Below are 14,060 nucleotides of genomic sequence, written 5' to 3'. Positions count from 1 at the left end.
GGGGGGGGGGGGGGGGGGGGGGGGGGGGGGGGGAAAGAGAGGAGGAGAAAAGGGGAAAGGGGAAAATGAAAAAGAAAAAGAAAATACAGATCTATGACTAAAATCTCTCTGCAACGAAGTGATCAAGCGCCAATAATAAAGATATAACATAAAGTCAATGCAACCGGATTGGTGACAGAAGTGGAATAATTAGATGATCTTTGCATGCTACTGTACGATAAGAACTTCGAGAAAGATGAAAGAACCCATCCCTGATCCGTCTGTCCGTCGTAAAAAAATAAATAAATAAATAAATTGATATGATTCCGGACTGATTACAGTTTAAGCGGATAAGGCCGCGAACCGCATTCTTGGGAAAGCCGCCTGAGCAACAAGGCGCCGATACATCCTGTGGAACTGGCGCTAATTCATGCAACGTACGTATACTCCGGAGTACGCTCACAGACTCAGTGCTCACACCACCTCCGTCTCCATCGCCCCCCATTCCTCGTTCTCTTTCGCTTCTCATTGTTCCGTTTTTGTTTCCGACAGACCAAGGTTCAGTAATCTATAACTAGACCAAATAAGCAACTTCCAGAAAAGCCACGGCACCAGGCGGAAACTAATTCCGGGGCTCTCTCTCTGTTGCAGATGGCGGATACGAAAAAGATGACCCAAGTATCGACTCCACTTCCCGCAATAGTGGGAAAGAGAGGGAAAAAAAAAAAAAAAAAAAAAAAAAAAAAAAAAAAAAAAAGGGGGAGGGGGAATAGAAGAAAAAATAGATCAAGGCAAAAAGCTGGTATGCATGATATTACTAACTTTCTCTAAGCATCTGCCGTGCGGTGTATCTTCTATCTACGCTAATTAATATAGCAATCTCCCTATCGATGAAAGGATACGATAGCGTGTGTATGGCACGACAGACCATGTGGTCTGGAAAGAGCATGACCCGCAACAATCCCATCCGCGTTACCTGTCAATCCAGACCACGCATATCCTCACTCTGGCCCACACGATCTACCATCGCCCGTTAACTATTTCATCTACTGACACTAATAAACTGAGTTCCCCTTTAGGATGCTCGGGAACCCGCTATTTGTGTCGTTAATCATTCCCTAAGTCGTCCATAGGAACACCGCCTTTCTCCGTGGGGTTTCGGCCTCCAATGAAGGCCGGCAGCTTGTAACACTAACGCTTTGCACGCGAAAAATGAAATGTATGATGTTGGTCGTTTAGGTGGCTGTAGGTGGGTAGTCCACTGAGACTATGCCACTAACTGAAGGAAACCACACTCCGTAACCCTTAAGTACAGTCTGTGGCGCTCAAAATTACGATTTCTGACTTTTCGCCAATGGTGTGTCTCCATCATACAGATCGCCAAAGTATTTCCCAAACTCACTGCAGGTGATTTGCTGGTCGACTGCAGAAAATGGAGCACACTGATCCTTACCGACATTGTTCGCTTTCGGAAGTCTTTTGCTTGTAAGTTTTTCTTATTCTTATTTTTATTTACTTTTCGAAGTATTATCCCCCCCACCCATTGTCTGCCTTTTTTGCTTAACCAGTTGCCTATTGTATGCTGTATGCTTCTCCTGTAGCTGCATAGAACCATTCGATTTCTTCATCGGACTGTCACTTGCTCTCGAAACCATCGGATTATCAAGCCCTCTCTGCTTTTCCCCCCTTTCCCTTTACTCTTTCTTTCTTGTTTCGGAACGGGGCGGTATCAACAGCTGATGGGGTGAATTCAGTAGTGAAAAAAGACTGCCACTAGCCACTGGCGGTGAGAGGCAATACGGTTGGGTTGCTCCCTGTGACAAAGAGATCTCGAGACTGTCTTTGAGTCAATCTGTGTTTTATATGTAGTGTTGCTGTATGAGACATGCAGCATCAGCTTGTTCACTTGACAACACGCATGCCGCCCCCAAACTTTTCTGGCAGAGTGTTTGATGTGGTATGACTAGGAGCTTAGTTGCTGCTCATTATGCATAGTTTCGGGCTACGTCGTATAGTCTGCAGATCGCTACGTTTACAAGCCGACATTGATTCATTCCCTTCGGTGTTCAACGCGAAGGATTTGCCCTTCCCTAGGTAAGAAAACTTGGTATGGACGGCAAAGTAGCCGTAACAGTCCGTACTAACCATCTTTAATCGGAGCACCAGTATGTTGGGACGCGTATCTGTTCTGGATTCCTCGAGCCTTTTGTTGCCGGAAAAGAGGAGTGGGATTTGGACAAGGTATCACCTTGCGAACCTTGTTGAACTGCCTACATTGTGATTGATGCCCAATGACGTAGCCGAGGCACATATATCAGGTTCCGCTCTAACCCAACTCCAATGCATCACCAAGACGGAATGGACAAGCGGAATCCCCTCGTGGGCCACTCAAGAGAGGAGAAGTCGATGAGAATCACACCCTGTTGATGATTCATCTGATTCGAGGGGCCGGTGTACCACCGAGACCAATACTTTCTGTGCTGGAGATGAACAACTGGAAACAAGAGCTTTGCTAAGTCTCTAGCGGCATAGCTGCCTTGCTGCTTTGTTTCCAGGGAAAAGATCCAGCTATGACCTGCGAGAGGGCAACTGTCAGGACCAAGAGATGAGGGAAGGTGGGGGCAGACAATAAGGAGAAGGGCAACGGCGATCAGCAGAGGTCTTAAAAGTCAATTAGTGCACCTTAGACTATCAATCACGGCTTGCCAAAGTTTGGGACCAAAGCGAAGCACACTGCATGCACAACATTGTGATTCGAATTAGTTGTTGATCCAAAATGGGAGGCCATCGTCTCCGCCCCATTTTTTGGCTCTAGGCTCTTCGGGGACCTTTGTTGGATTGCTTTACTCTCAGTGAGTTGCCTCACGGCGTCAAAACTTAATCGTTTGGGGTGGACAGATAGAAGCACAGGCCAGATGAGACTGCCCAGAGCCATGGACGGCCAGCCAGTCACTAGAAGCTTATTAGCGGCAGAGGTGGAAGCAACCGGTATTCTTTGTATTATGAAATCATCTTGATCATCAGTTGACCTAGCAACACGAGTCAGTCACACGTCAGACATTCCTCTTAACAGGACTGGGTCATTAGTACTACCTGATATAACCGGTCCCGAGGCAAAGTAGAAGCACTGAGGAAATTTAGAATTGTAAGAGAGGTTATCTTTCTCCCTAGGCCGAATGCCAAATGCGAACGGTAACTGCCGGAGCTGTGTGGATTTCGGGGAATCTTTGGAGAAAGTGACAGAGCAGTGAGACATTAGCTCTGTGGCAGAGCGTTCCAAGACACTGGTAAGACCGTCATTTTTTTTTAAGGTTCAAATAGGTGCTGGAGGTTGAACTCCTGAGGTTATTACTTGTAAGAGAGTGATTAATTTGATTTCTTTGGTTACCCTCGCTACACTTTACTTTTATATATATATTATATATGTGTGTATGTGTATATACATATATGGACTTTCTCTCTTTTTTCTGAAAAGGCACGAAAAGAAAAAAAAAAAAGAAAAAAGAAAAGAATATTCCCATGCCCATCGTGGCGGTAAGTAGCAACCCGTGCGTACGTATGTATAGACAGTATTTATTACATCGGACCCTAGGAAAAGGCGCTATGGATACCTGCTGGTCCCTAAGAGATACCCATTCGGTTAGTGTGTGATACTAGGTAATTTCGCGCCTCCACCGATCCTGTCCATGACCATGGTGACGGCGCTTCTTAATTCACTTGCATCTTCCCCAGCCTCAAGAGCCACTCCTTAGTGCATCTTATGGTGGGTACAAATTTTAGCCGAGCTCTCTTGTTGTCAAGCATCGCCTCAGGGTCCCTCCTTTGCCAAATAATAGGCCTGCAGGTAAGGTTTCTCGGCCTGTACGTTCTGTACGTGCAGTGATGAGCCTTTCACGACGAACTCAAATCCCTACTTGATAATGGAGTCTCCCATTTTCATATTAATAAGGTTAAGATCCACTTCAAGTGTAACTCTCTTGAATTATCAGTCAATTGCCCAGGAATTTAAAAGAGAAATTAATTATTCGTGACTAAGTATACATACAATTAATTCCTTCTCCCAAGGAATCGCCCACTAACGCATTCTGGAATTCCTTTGAGGACCGCAACTAAATGTTTCCCGATTCCCCGGGCTCCATCAGAGCGGTTCCGTCCAGTGGTCGTACTTTTGGTCCGTGATTGCTTCCGTACGTACGGTACCTTTAGTTGTTTTGATCCGTACAGTACCGCGTGTGTAATGGCCAAGATGACTATCTGTAATCCTACCCGGTTGTGTACCTAATCCATGTATGAAGGGGCCTAAAAGCCCATGCACGCACATGCATTAAGATCCTGGGGGGGGGCTTTTAGGTAGTAGGTTAGGTATCCTGTACGTATGTATGTACCTTAAGGACGGAGTTTATGTACGTTAGCAATACAGTATGCCTGGTAATAGGCTGTTGGGATGGGGCATGAGACAACAACTCCAAGAGAGCAGCACCTAACTAATTGCCTTTTTTTTTTTTTTTTTTTTTCCCCAATCCTCAGTTTGTGAGCTCTTCTGGGTCCCTTGTCTTAGTTGTTCTTAGATTTCTTCTAATTTTTAAATTTCCTTTTTTTATTTTTAAATATATTTTTTTTTGTTACTCCCCCATGCCATGCCTGTGGTTTAACGCAAACCCATCATCACTTGGTCCCACTCACCACCTTTTCATTGCTCACCGCCGAATTGCTCTTGTCATAACGGCAGCGTGAACATGAAGCAATCCCTCCGGCCTCAGAAAAAATAATAATAATTAGAAATAATATCCATTTCTCCTCTGCTCATCGCTGTCTCGACTCTCTTACCTTCTTTCTTTGTCCTCTAAATCTTTATTTCTATTCCTCAAATCCCCACCTTTGCTGGTCTACTTCTTTACCTCTTTACTTAACTCTTCTGACAGGTATTTTAAGAACTTCGCTTTACTTTTATCTTTTGATTGTAATTTCTTTTCTTATTCTTTTTCTCTTATTTAACTCTATATATCTTCTACTCTCTTCCTTTCCTTCGGACTTGATATCGTTGCAACGAGCATCACTACTATACTGCATATAAATACAGGTGTGATTAATCGTTTCAGTGGTTGTTGCTGCAATACGAATACCCAAGAACTACCAGTCCGGAGGGGATTCTATTCGACCGAGGAAGCAAGCTTGAGAAATTTCCTCGAGCCCGTCTTTATCCAGTTTTAACCTTCCCGATTTATTTTCTCCCTTTTCACCGTGGCGACCCTAGCGATCAGTGTGTTGACTAATACCCCGTACACCAACCCGGGGCATTCCACGCATCACTATCATTCGCTGTCTGGTTACCATCTCACCCAACCGACTGGTGGCCTCTCTCGCTCTGCCCTTCCCGAGTCTTCGGCTCACCTGGAGAGAGGGGGGCCCCCGCCATGCCCCAGCTTCTTGCGGCCGTCCATCGAAAGAGACTCGGAGCATATGTCGCCGATTTCTCCAGTGACAGGCCCTTCATCAGAAGATGCCCTTCGAACTGAGAAACACAGTGCCCTGGAGAAGAAACGCCCTTTTGTAGACGAGGATTCGTCTTGGAACGGCCGCGAGCCGGGGCGTCCGCGGCCTGTTTCGTGGCATCCCTCAACCCCTGTGGAGCCCCCGCTGAGTTCTACCCAGCTTCGTCCCATTGGAGTCGACTCTATCTTGAACCCCCCGGCGAGAGCACCATCAGTATCTGCTTCCACGGCGGAAACTGGCCGGGAAGGGCTAGGAGACCAGTTCTCAACCTCCCCGTCTCATCAACATCTCCCTCCCGCGACAGTACATCTCCCATCTCCATCAACACACGCAAAGCGCTTATCGGCATCTCCAGGAGTACGGAGCCGCCAGATCATCTCTCCCGTTTCTCCATCAGCTCGCTTTGTCAGCTCTGGAGTCGGTTATCCACGAAAAGCGAGTGCTTCCCAGTCTCCGCTAGTTCAGGAAACACGGCCGGGAGCATATACCGTGACACCTGGTTCACCCTTGCCTGTGGATTCGGTAGCTGGACAGCCGATGTCCGTGTCAGGATATCAACAGCCTGTTCCAGTGTCCGTTCATTCCACACCAACCTTCCATAGCCGCCGGACAAGTGCTAATCCAACACCAAACCCGAGCCCTCAGGAGACGAGCCCGACGACACCCATCTCGACCTTTAGTCAGTTCGGCCGGTCATCTCCTGCGGCTACTACTGCTTCTGGCCCACAGCCTGCACCATCATATTTGCATTCTACACCGCATACCACAATGGAGCCAGTCAGCCGACTGCCTTCAGTAGTTGCAGGCCACAAGCATGTGAGTGAGGAGCCTGTCGTCCTGCCTAGTTCCCAGGCGGAAAATCCCCCTTACCCCGGGATGATCCCCTGTATCCTAGACCTAAAGTCTGGCTCCTCTAGCCAGGCCGAGAAGCGAAAGGCAAATAGTGATGCGTCGAGGAGGTTCCGCAACAGGAAACGAAACGAGCTACAAATGGAGCAGAAGATCACTGCCCAGCAGGATGAGATCCGGAAGCAAACGGAAGTGCTGCAGAGGCAGGCCCAAGAGATTCGGGCCTTGATGCAAGAGCGAGACTTTTACCGCTCCGAGAGGGACTTCTACCGCGAGCACGTCAGCCGTCTCGGGCCTTCCGGGCAAATCCCGGCCCGGCCAGTCTCTCCACGTTCCTTTCAATCCTCGGATCGTGACCCTCAGGTCTGGCCTAGTACAGACACCACACAGCGAACTGTGGATACGAGCGGAGTGCCACCGCCCGCCTCAGCTACCCGAGCAGCTGGTAGCTGGCCAAGTCGAGGGACTCTGGCAGATGAACAGCAGGCAAGATCACTGCCACAGTTCCCGGGGCCATGGACCCGCGCTTGATTATGGAAGCAAGATATTGGGCTCACATGTCCCGGCTTATGCTCTGCTTCCCCTCTGTTTCTTTGGAGGAAAGCTCCGTGCGACTTTTGAAAGGTGCACGCCTTCCCTCTCTAACATTCTTTCTCTCCCGCGGATCGTCGGCTGTCCATTTTGACATCCAAGGAGATCCGCGGAGATAATTACCTGACTATATTTCATACATCTCGCCTGAGGCGAGGATCTTATTGCATTGGAGGAAATTGTGTTCATTTGTGCGATCAGCATGGAGATTTTGGATTATGCGAACGGCGAAAAGCAGATGGCTCTCATATCGATTAGTGTGAACTGGGTTCCTGACATTCCTGCATATATTTTGTTTGCTTCAGCTGTCAATGTTTTCACTTTCTTGCTTATAGTTTGTTTCACCCTGGTCTATTTGGTTGAGAGTGTTGGAAAGGAGGGTGTCTGCTTGCTTTGCATTGACGTCGATTTAATTCGCATCGCTGGATTGTTTTTACATGACACTTGGAAAAGTGTCAACTGCGAGGCGTGTTCCCTTGATCTTGGGCTGTTCGGTGTTGTTGGATTTGTTCTGGTTTGATTGTGACCGTGGACCCCGTTAGACGAAAGATACCACCACGGCTCTGATTTGGATTTGAGAGTGCAACTGAGAGCGATCTCCCCAATTACTGTTTCAATGACTTGGTTACTCAAACTTGGGATTTGTGGTATCTACCATAGACCTGTACAATATCATTGCCCAAGAACAAGAACAAGAAACCCCCCCAAAAAAAAATGAGAATATTTCAAGACTTGAAGCAAAACGGGAGAAAAGAGCGAAAGCACGAAAAAAAAAAAAAAAAAAAAAAAACAGGGTCAACGGCCGTTGTGGATCGCCGCCGGGCTCGGCGACATCCGACGACGATCGTTATCAAATGGGAAGCACGGGTAGAGATTATCAGATGTGGCCCCCAGCACCACAACGAGATTTTATTAGGTCATTAGATTGATTTAGTGAAGCATTGACATATTGACATATTGACTGGTGCGTTTTTCGGAGAATCTCAGTCTTCCTTGACTGGTTTTGTGGCCATGTGAATCTTGAGCTCTCCGTGAGGTTTCCACATCGTTGACTGAGAATATACGGGTTTGTCCCGAGACTAGAAGAGAAGAAGAAAGAAAATGAATGAAAAAAAAAGTATAATAAATAAACAATCATCTTGAGCAAGGATATTCACACAAAGCGTGGGAAAAGTATTGGCTGTAGTTGACAGATTGATAACCCGTGCCTGATCAATATCAAACCCGCTAAAACAACGGCCGCTCGTAAGGAGTGGATCATTGCGAACGTAAGTAGCCCTGTACTAATTAATCATGCTTGAACCTCAGATCTTAACTTCAATTGAACAGAAGTCCGACCGGATTCCGAAGGAATGTCTAGGATTATGGAACTTGCCCTCAGGCACACTTGTTCACCATTCCCGCGCCCACGTGGGCCCAACACAACCTATCAGCATCACACAGACAACTCAGGTCATCCTCACCGTCAGCACTTTCTACTACGAGTACCTAAGGAACCATGGATGATCGTCTTATGCTGCAGGCTTATCCTCTTGTAACCCCCACTACACTACCGCTTCACTAACATCACGGCTGAATCTCCGTCCGATATCGCGGGATCCGAAGCTGCACTAGGGTTACAAGGTCTCCGATTTTGATCAACATGAGACGGAAATGAAGGGCTTATATGAGGACCTTCCCGTCCGCGTGGAGGGCTTGCCCTGTCGGTTGTCTAATAGCAAAAGGGTTGCAATCGTGAGCGTCATGGCTGTCCTTAGCGTACTCCTTCCCATTACCTTCCTTCTCTCGAGGTAAGCTCACCCATAGACACTACCCTATAGTGGATGCCGTAATCTAACGGCGGCTGATCTTCATTCAGTGTTGCCGGTACTCCGGTGACCAGCCCGAGACAACAGTCGTGCAATACTGTTGACGAAGGGTACCAGTGCTTCTCGGGGGTCTCTCACCTGTGGGGCCAGTATTCCCCTTACTTCTCGGTCGACGACGAGTCTTCGCTCTCCGAGGACGTTCCGGACCACTGTCAGGTTACCTTCGCCCAAGTGCTCTCCCGTCACGGCGCACGGTATCCAACGGAGAGCAAGTCCGAGAAGTACGCCAAGCTCATCAAGGCCATCCAGCATAATGCTACCTCGTTCTCCGGGAAGTATGCCTTCCTGAAATCGTACAACTACTCCCTCGGCGCCGATGACCTTACTGCTTTTGGAGAGAACCAAATGGTGGATTCGGGAATCAAGTTCTATCAGCGCTATGAGGAGCTCGCCCAGAGCGTCGTTCCTTTCATTCGGGCATCGGGCTCGGATCGGGTAATCGCATCCGGTGAGAAATTCATCCAGGGCTTCCAGAAGGCGAAGCTCGGTAACTCCAAGACCAAGCGCGATCAGCCCGCTCCTACTGTCAACGTGATTATTCCTGAGACCGAGGGATTCAACAACACGTTGGACCACAGTGTCTGCACGACCTTCGAGAACAGCAAGGTAGGGGATGACGCCGAGGACAAGTTCACCGCTGTTTTTACGCCCTCCATTGTTGAACGTTTGGAGAAGGATCTCCCAGGAGCCAAGCTCTCCAGCAAAGAGGTGGTTTATCTTATGGACATGTGCTCATACGACACCGTCGCCTTGACCCGCGACGGCAGTCGGATTTCCCCCTTCTGCGCTTTGTTCACCCAGGAAGAATGGGTGCAATACGACTACCTGCAGTCGGTCAAGAAATACTACGGCTACGGTGCAGGCAACCCTCTTGGACCTGCGCAGGGCATCGGCTTCGCTAACGAGCTGATCGCTCGTCTGACCCAATCCCCGGTTAAGGACCACACCAGCACCAACACCACGCTGGACTCGAACCCCGCCACCTTCCCGCTGAATGCTACGCTCTATGCGGACTTCTCGCACGATAACACGATGACCTCCGTTTTCTTCGCGCTTGGTCTGTATAACACGACCGAGCCCCTCTCCCAGACCTCGGTGCAGTCGACTGAGGAGACGAATGGATATTCATCCGCCTGGACCGTCCCTTTCGCAGCCAGGGCCTACGTCGAGATGATGCAGTGCAAGGATGAGAAGGAGCCTCTCGTCCGCGTCCTGGTCAACGACCGAGTCATCCCGCTGCAGGGCTGTGATGCCGACAAGCATGGTCGGTGCAAACGGGACGATTTCATCAAGGGACTGAGCTTCGTTACATCCGGTGGAAACTGGGGAGAGTGCCTTGCTTAAGCTGAAGGGTGTTTATCAATGTTGTCCCTGACAAATATATCTATTCTTCTATGCTTCTCTTTACTCTTTCGGCCTTTCTTTCAAGCCCTTCCTCATTCATACAACTTGACTTTAATACACACAGACATGTACACAAAGAGCAGCGATATCCACCCAATAGAAACAAATTACAATTGCATATCCATCCACGAGATCTTACAAGTACTGATCCCAGATACCTCATACCGAGACCCCAGAATCCTTCAGAACATCTCAACCAGCACCATCCCAAACAGAAATATCTTAAATCAGCATCCATCTTGCATCATCCTCCCACAGAACCAGCTCCATACAAATACAACCTAACTCTACAACAAAAGCACATCCCAACCAAAAAGAAAAGCACTTCAGAACAAACCCCAAGTCCACAAACTAATATACAATTAACCCAGACAAGAAAAAAGACATCCCTACTAAATCAAGCACTCCCATCCTTCCCTCCCTCCCCCGGCCCAGACCCCGAGGGCCGACCCAAATGCTTCTGGCTCTTATTCAAATAAGCTAAACAACCAAATCAGCTCTCTGTCTTACCCCAGTAGTAACCTCCAGCACAAGAACAAGAGAAAAGAAAGAAACTCACTCCTTTCATAAAGCACATAAGACGTATACAATGCAATCGGCAACGCCACGATAGTGGAAAGCCATCTATATATCACATCAATATTAGCAGCTGGATCCTGATCTTGAAATTCAACAAGGAGCAAGCATAATTGATGTTCGATTGAGGGTCCATAAACTCTCTCAAACCCTATCTTTCATCTTGGGATATACAAATAAATAAGAGTAAAAATAAAATAAAATAAGCATACCGTCTAGCAGCAATTTTATATTCCTTCGTTTGCCGAATATCCCGGACAGCTTGTGGACCTTGGGGTCCGCGCCGGGGTGGATGAGGTGGTCGTTGAAGGGATTGCGGGTTGACAATTACGCGGGGTTGTTGTTGGTTGGACATTTTTTGTTCTTCTTATTTCCCCCCCTCTTTCTCTGTCTGTGTAAGATCAGGATTGGGTTCGGGATGGTATGTTAAAGTACTTATTCGAAGTGATGTGGATTGATTGAATGAGATGGTTTGAGGCGGAAAAAGTCGGGCGTAGTTTATTTGCGTTTTTCCCTTTCTCGGGTTGGTGCCTCAGGCCAAAATGATGCTCCCCATCAACTTTTTCTTGGGTATGCATAGTATAGATTGTTATGGAAAGATCAAGTCAAGTTCAGTTGAATTCATCCCATTCTTGATTGTAATAAATCCTATGCAAGAATACATGCTTCCAACACAGAATGATTAAACCCCGCAAGTAAACTAATTGCTTCTAATCCTGGCCTTTTTCCTCTGGTCGGATTTGCTATGCGCATGCGCGTACATTAACAAAAACAAAATATAAAGTAAAAAAAAAAAAAAAAAAAAAAAAAAAAAAAAAAAAAAAAAAAAAAAAAATGCAAGAGTCACTGTACAGGAAGAAAACAATAATACAGTCCCGTTTTTCTCTTCTCTTGTCCTGTGTCTTATTCCAGTCACTTTGGTCATATACCTTGGTGAACAAACAGGACGGAGGACAATACACGAGTGGGAGTAGAAGAACACAAATAACAGCTACAAGAGAACAATTCACGAGAGCCTCCCACGTAATGTAAATAAAAAGAAACAGAAATAAACATGAGCTAAGAAAAAGAAAAAAAAAAACACCAGTGCAATTGCCTGCCATATCCTTTGAAAAAAGTTTCCGCTATGCTTAGTTCCGATGACCGTTCATAACGCCGTGATAGTTCAAATGTCTAATGAATCAGGGTGTGACTTGTGGTCACGTGAATAAAGGATTAAAGTGGAATTTAGAAAGGGGCTAAGACGTATGAAGGAAAAGAAACGTTGGATGGAATTATCGTATTCAAAGGGTAGAGGTAGAAGGTAGAGAGGTAAGAGTGGTGAACCACTAGTGCTGCTTCGCGGAAGAACCAGGGGTCTGACCGGAATTGGGCTCATCGGGATTATCGGTGTTGGTTTTCTTGCGCGCATTGGCTCTGCGAGCCCGTTCTTCTTTGTGGTTCTGAAATTCGGCCATTAATGCTGCAGCGGCGCGGCGACGAGGACGTCCACCGGGGGTTGTAAGCGAGTTCTGATCAGCGGAAGGAGGAACTTCAGGGGTAGAGGTAGCGGGAACAACATTGCTCTTCTCCTTCTGTCCCTGCTTCGGGGTCGAGAGCTTGAGGAGGCGTCTGGGGGTAGTTGTGGGATTGGATGGAGCGGTTTTAGGGCTCTTCGAAAGTCCGTTGCCGACGGCTTTGTCACCGTCCGTCTCGATTTCAGAATGAGGGCGCTTCTTCGGCTTGGCAGATGTGTTAGTCGTGTTGGAAGCAGAAGGAGTTGCCGGTAATTCACGTTTCGAGAAGATCAGTTTGAGTTTGAGGGTCTTGGGCTTTTCGGATGAAGGCTCAGGTTCAGTTGGGGTCGGTGCCGATGCTCCTACCGTGTTCTTGCGTCTTCTCTTTGGCTTATGTGTACCCTCTGTGGTCGATTCGTTGGTCGAGGGTGCCTCGCTTGGGATAACGGGCTCCGTACGTCGTCGTTTCCGGGACCCAGCGGGCCTGTCCTGTTTCGAGCTCTTTGTAGAAGCCGGGGCCGGAGCGGGAGTCTCAGACGATTGCGAGCTGCCGCTCTTGCTGTGCCGGCCGATCAGTGCCTCAATCTGAGAGACTGACATCGACCTGTCAATGGCGATGCCCTTCTGCCGCGCTTCCTCGCGGGCCTTAATCTTAGCCCGTTCGTGATAAACATCCTCCATCATGAACGGAAAATTGGTTGCACGAGGCAGGTTACGCTCTCCAATACGTGGTGGAAAGCCAAAGATACGGTCCTTCTCGGACTGTTCCAGGGACCTTAGGCGCACAGGGGGCTCGGGAAGTTGCTTGTCCCCATACGTGTTGTTGGGCCTGTACCACTCAAAATCAGGGCCAACAACGACGTACTCCTCTCCAAACTCGTTAATTTGACCTGTGTGCGTCCAACCGTCCTCGTCAGTCCACTGTTCTGTAGTAGGTTCGTCATCCGAGGGTTGCCTACTCTCTCCCTCAACCACCGCCGCAACTGCGGTAATCTTCGCATCCCCTTTGCCCTGGTACTCTTTTCGCAGCTCTTCGAACCAGGAGTCGGCTTCAGGCGCCGGCACAAAGTCGTCTGAAACGGCTGCCGCGGCCAATTCAAATATCCGGCGAGCAAAGGCATCCACATCTGGCTGCGTAGTTTCTCCTGGCGCTGTCCTCGGTTGCTCAGCATTCTTTTCTCCGCTGGGCGCCTTGTCGCTCTGTTTCCCAGCCGCAGACGATTCCGCCTTTCCAGGCGTTTGGGCCCGGGGTCGGCGGAAACGCCGCTCTGACTCGAGGGACTCTAATGCCCTGATAGTGGGCTTTCGGGTCCGGCCGGACATCCGAGCGCCGGTAGAGGTAGTTGTGGAGAAGCTTGTAGGCGAGGCTGGTGTGTCCATTTGGCCATCAAGGCCGAAATTGTTGCGATACATATCTGCATCATAATCAAAATGATAAGAGTCATCGTACACACCGACGGGAGTTCCTTCAACGCTATCAGCGATTTCATTGCCATAGGACGTGGGCTCAAGCGTTTTCTGAACAAAAGACTCGAGAGACTTGCGGCCCAGACTCAAGGTTACTGTATTGCTCGGTCTCTTGGTCGCTTGCTGAGGCTCCGAGCTTCCCTTATCCGAGTCCTGGGGAGCAGGTTTGTCGGAGTCCTGAATGACTGGTTTGCGGTCTTCGGCATCAGTATTGGTTGCAGTATCTGCTTGGGAAGATTCATTCGCTAGTTGCGAGCGACCTGCCGTGGATTTCCTGGCAGAATTGCGGTCTCTACGACGGGATCTAGTTACTGTGGCGTTCGGGGTTGAGACAGGA

The 14,060-nt window shown here is 48.4% G+C and overlaps 4 protein-coding genes across 4 annotated transcripts; 3 read left to right on the top strand and 1 right to left on the bottom strand.

The window, feature by feature from the left end:
- The first annotated feature begins 4,825 nt into the window (after nt 1-4,825).
- Nucleotides 4,826-6,983, top strand: BDV38DRAFT_179363 (uncharacterized protein). Its single transcript, XM_032052050.1, has one exon. It carries the CDS (start codon nt 5,440-5,442, stop codon nt 6,850-6,852), a length of 1,413 nt encoding a protein of 470 aa, XP_031909991.1. The 5' UTR covers nt 4,826-5,439; the 3' UTR covers nt 6,853-6,983.
- On the top strand, nt 6,984-7,611 carry BDV38DRAFT_179364 (uncharacterized protein). Its single transcript, XM_032052051.1, has one exon. It carries the CDS (start codon nt 7,115-7,117, stop codon nt 7,430-7,432), a length of 318 nt encoding a protein of 105 aa, XP_031909990.1. The 5' UTR covers nt 6,984-7,114; the 3' UTR covers nt 7,433-7,611.
- A 1,044-nt stretch (nt 7,612-8,655) lies between these two features.
- BDV38DRAFT_286405 (histidine phosphatase family protein) lies at nt 8,656-10,124 on the top strand (the record flags this gene model as incomplete). Its single annotated transcript, XM_032060657.1, has 2 exons — nt 8,656-8,702; nt 8,771-10,124. 2 exons carry the CDS (start codon nt 8,656-8,658, stop codon nt 10,122-10,124), a joined length of 1,401 nt encoding a protein of 466 aa, XP_031909989.1.
- Nucleotides 10,125-10,530: 406 nt separating this feature from the next.
- BDV38DRAFT_179348 (uncharacterized protein) lies at nt 10,531-11,220 on the bottom strand. Its single transcript, XM_032052049.1, has 3 exons — nt 10,973-11,220; nt 10,744-10,808; nt 10,531-10,664 (listed from the first exon to the last, which is right to left on the bottom strand). The coding sequence occupies exons 1-3, from the start codon at nt 11,113-11,115 to the stop codon at nt 10,582-10,584; spliced, it is 291 nt and encodes a 96-aa protein (XP_031909988.1). The 5' UTR covers nt 11,116-11,220; the 3' UTR covers nt 10,531-10,581.
- Nucleotides 11,221-14,060: the final 2,840 nt, after the last annotated feature.

The sequence above is a fragment of the Aspergillus pseudotamarii genome (genome assembly GCF_009193445.1).
Source record: "Aspergillus pseudotamarii strain CBS 117625 unplaced genomic scaffold BDV38scaffold_60, whole genome shotgun sequence".
Lineage (NCBI taxonomy): Eukaryota > Fungi > Ascomycota > Eurotiomycetes > Eurotiales > Aspergillaceae > Aspergillus > Aspergillus pseudotamarii.
Note: the sequence above shows the minus strand (reverse complement) of the source record. Positions and strands in the feature narration are given on the sequence as shown.

Bases quoted from the DNA above. Each gene is read 5' to 3' on its own strand.
- BDV38DRAFT_179363 (XM_032052050.1), top strand. From the start codon at position 5,440: ATGTCGCCGATTTCTCCAGTGACAGGCCCTTCATCAGAAGATGCCCTT.
- BDV38DRAFT_179364 (XM_032052051.1), top strand. From the start codon at position 7,115: ATGGAGATTTTGGATTATGCGAACGGCGAAAAGCAGATGGCTCTCATA.
- BDV38DRAFT_179348 (XM_032052049.1), bottom strand. From the start codon at position 11,115: ATGTCCAACCAACAACAACCCCGCGTAATTGTCAACCCGCAATCCCTT. The intron at 10,809-10,972 runs GTATGCTTATTT...TGTGATATATAG, and splicing joins TATAAAATTGCTGCTAGACG to ATGGCTTTCCACTATCGTGG. The intron at 10,665-10,743 runs GTGAGTTTCTTT...TTGGTTGTTTAG, and splicing joins TTATGTGCTTTATGAAAGGA to CTTATTTGAATAAGAGCCAG.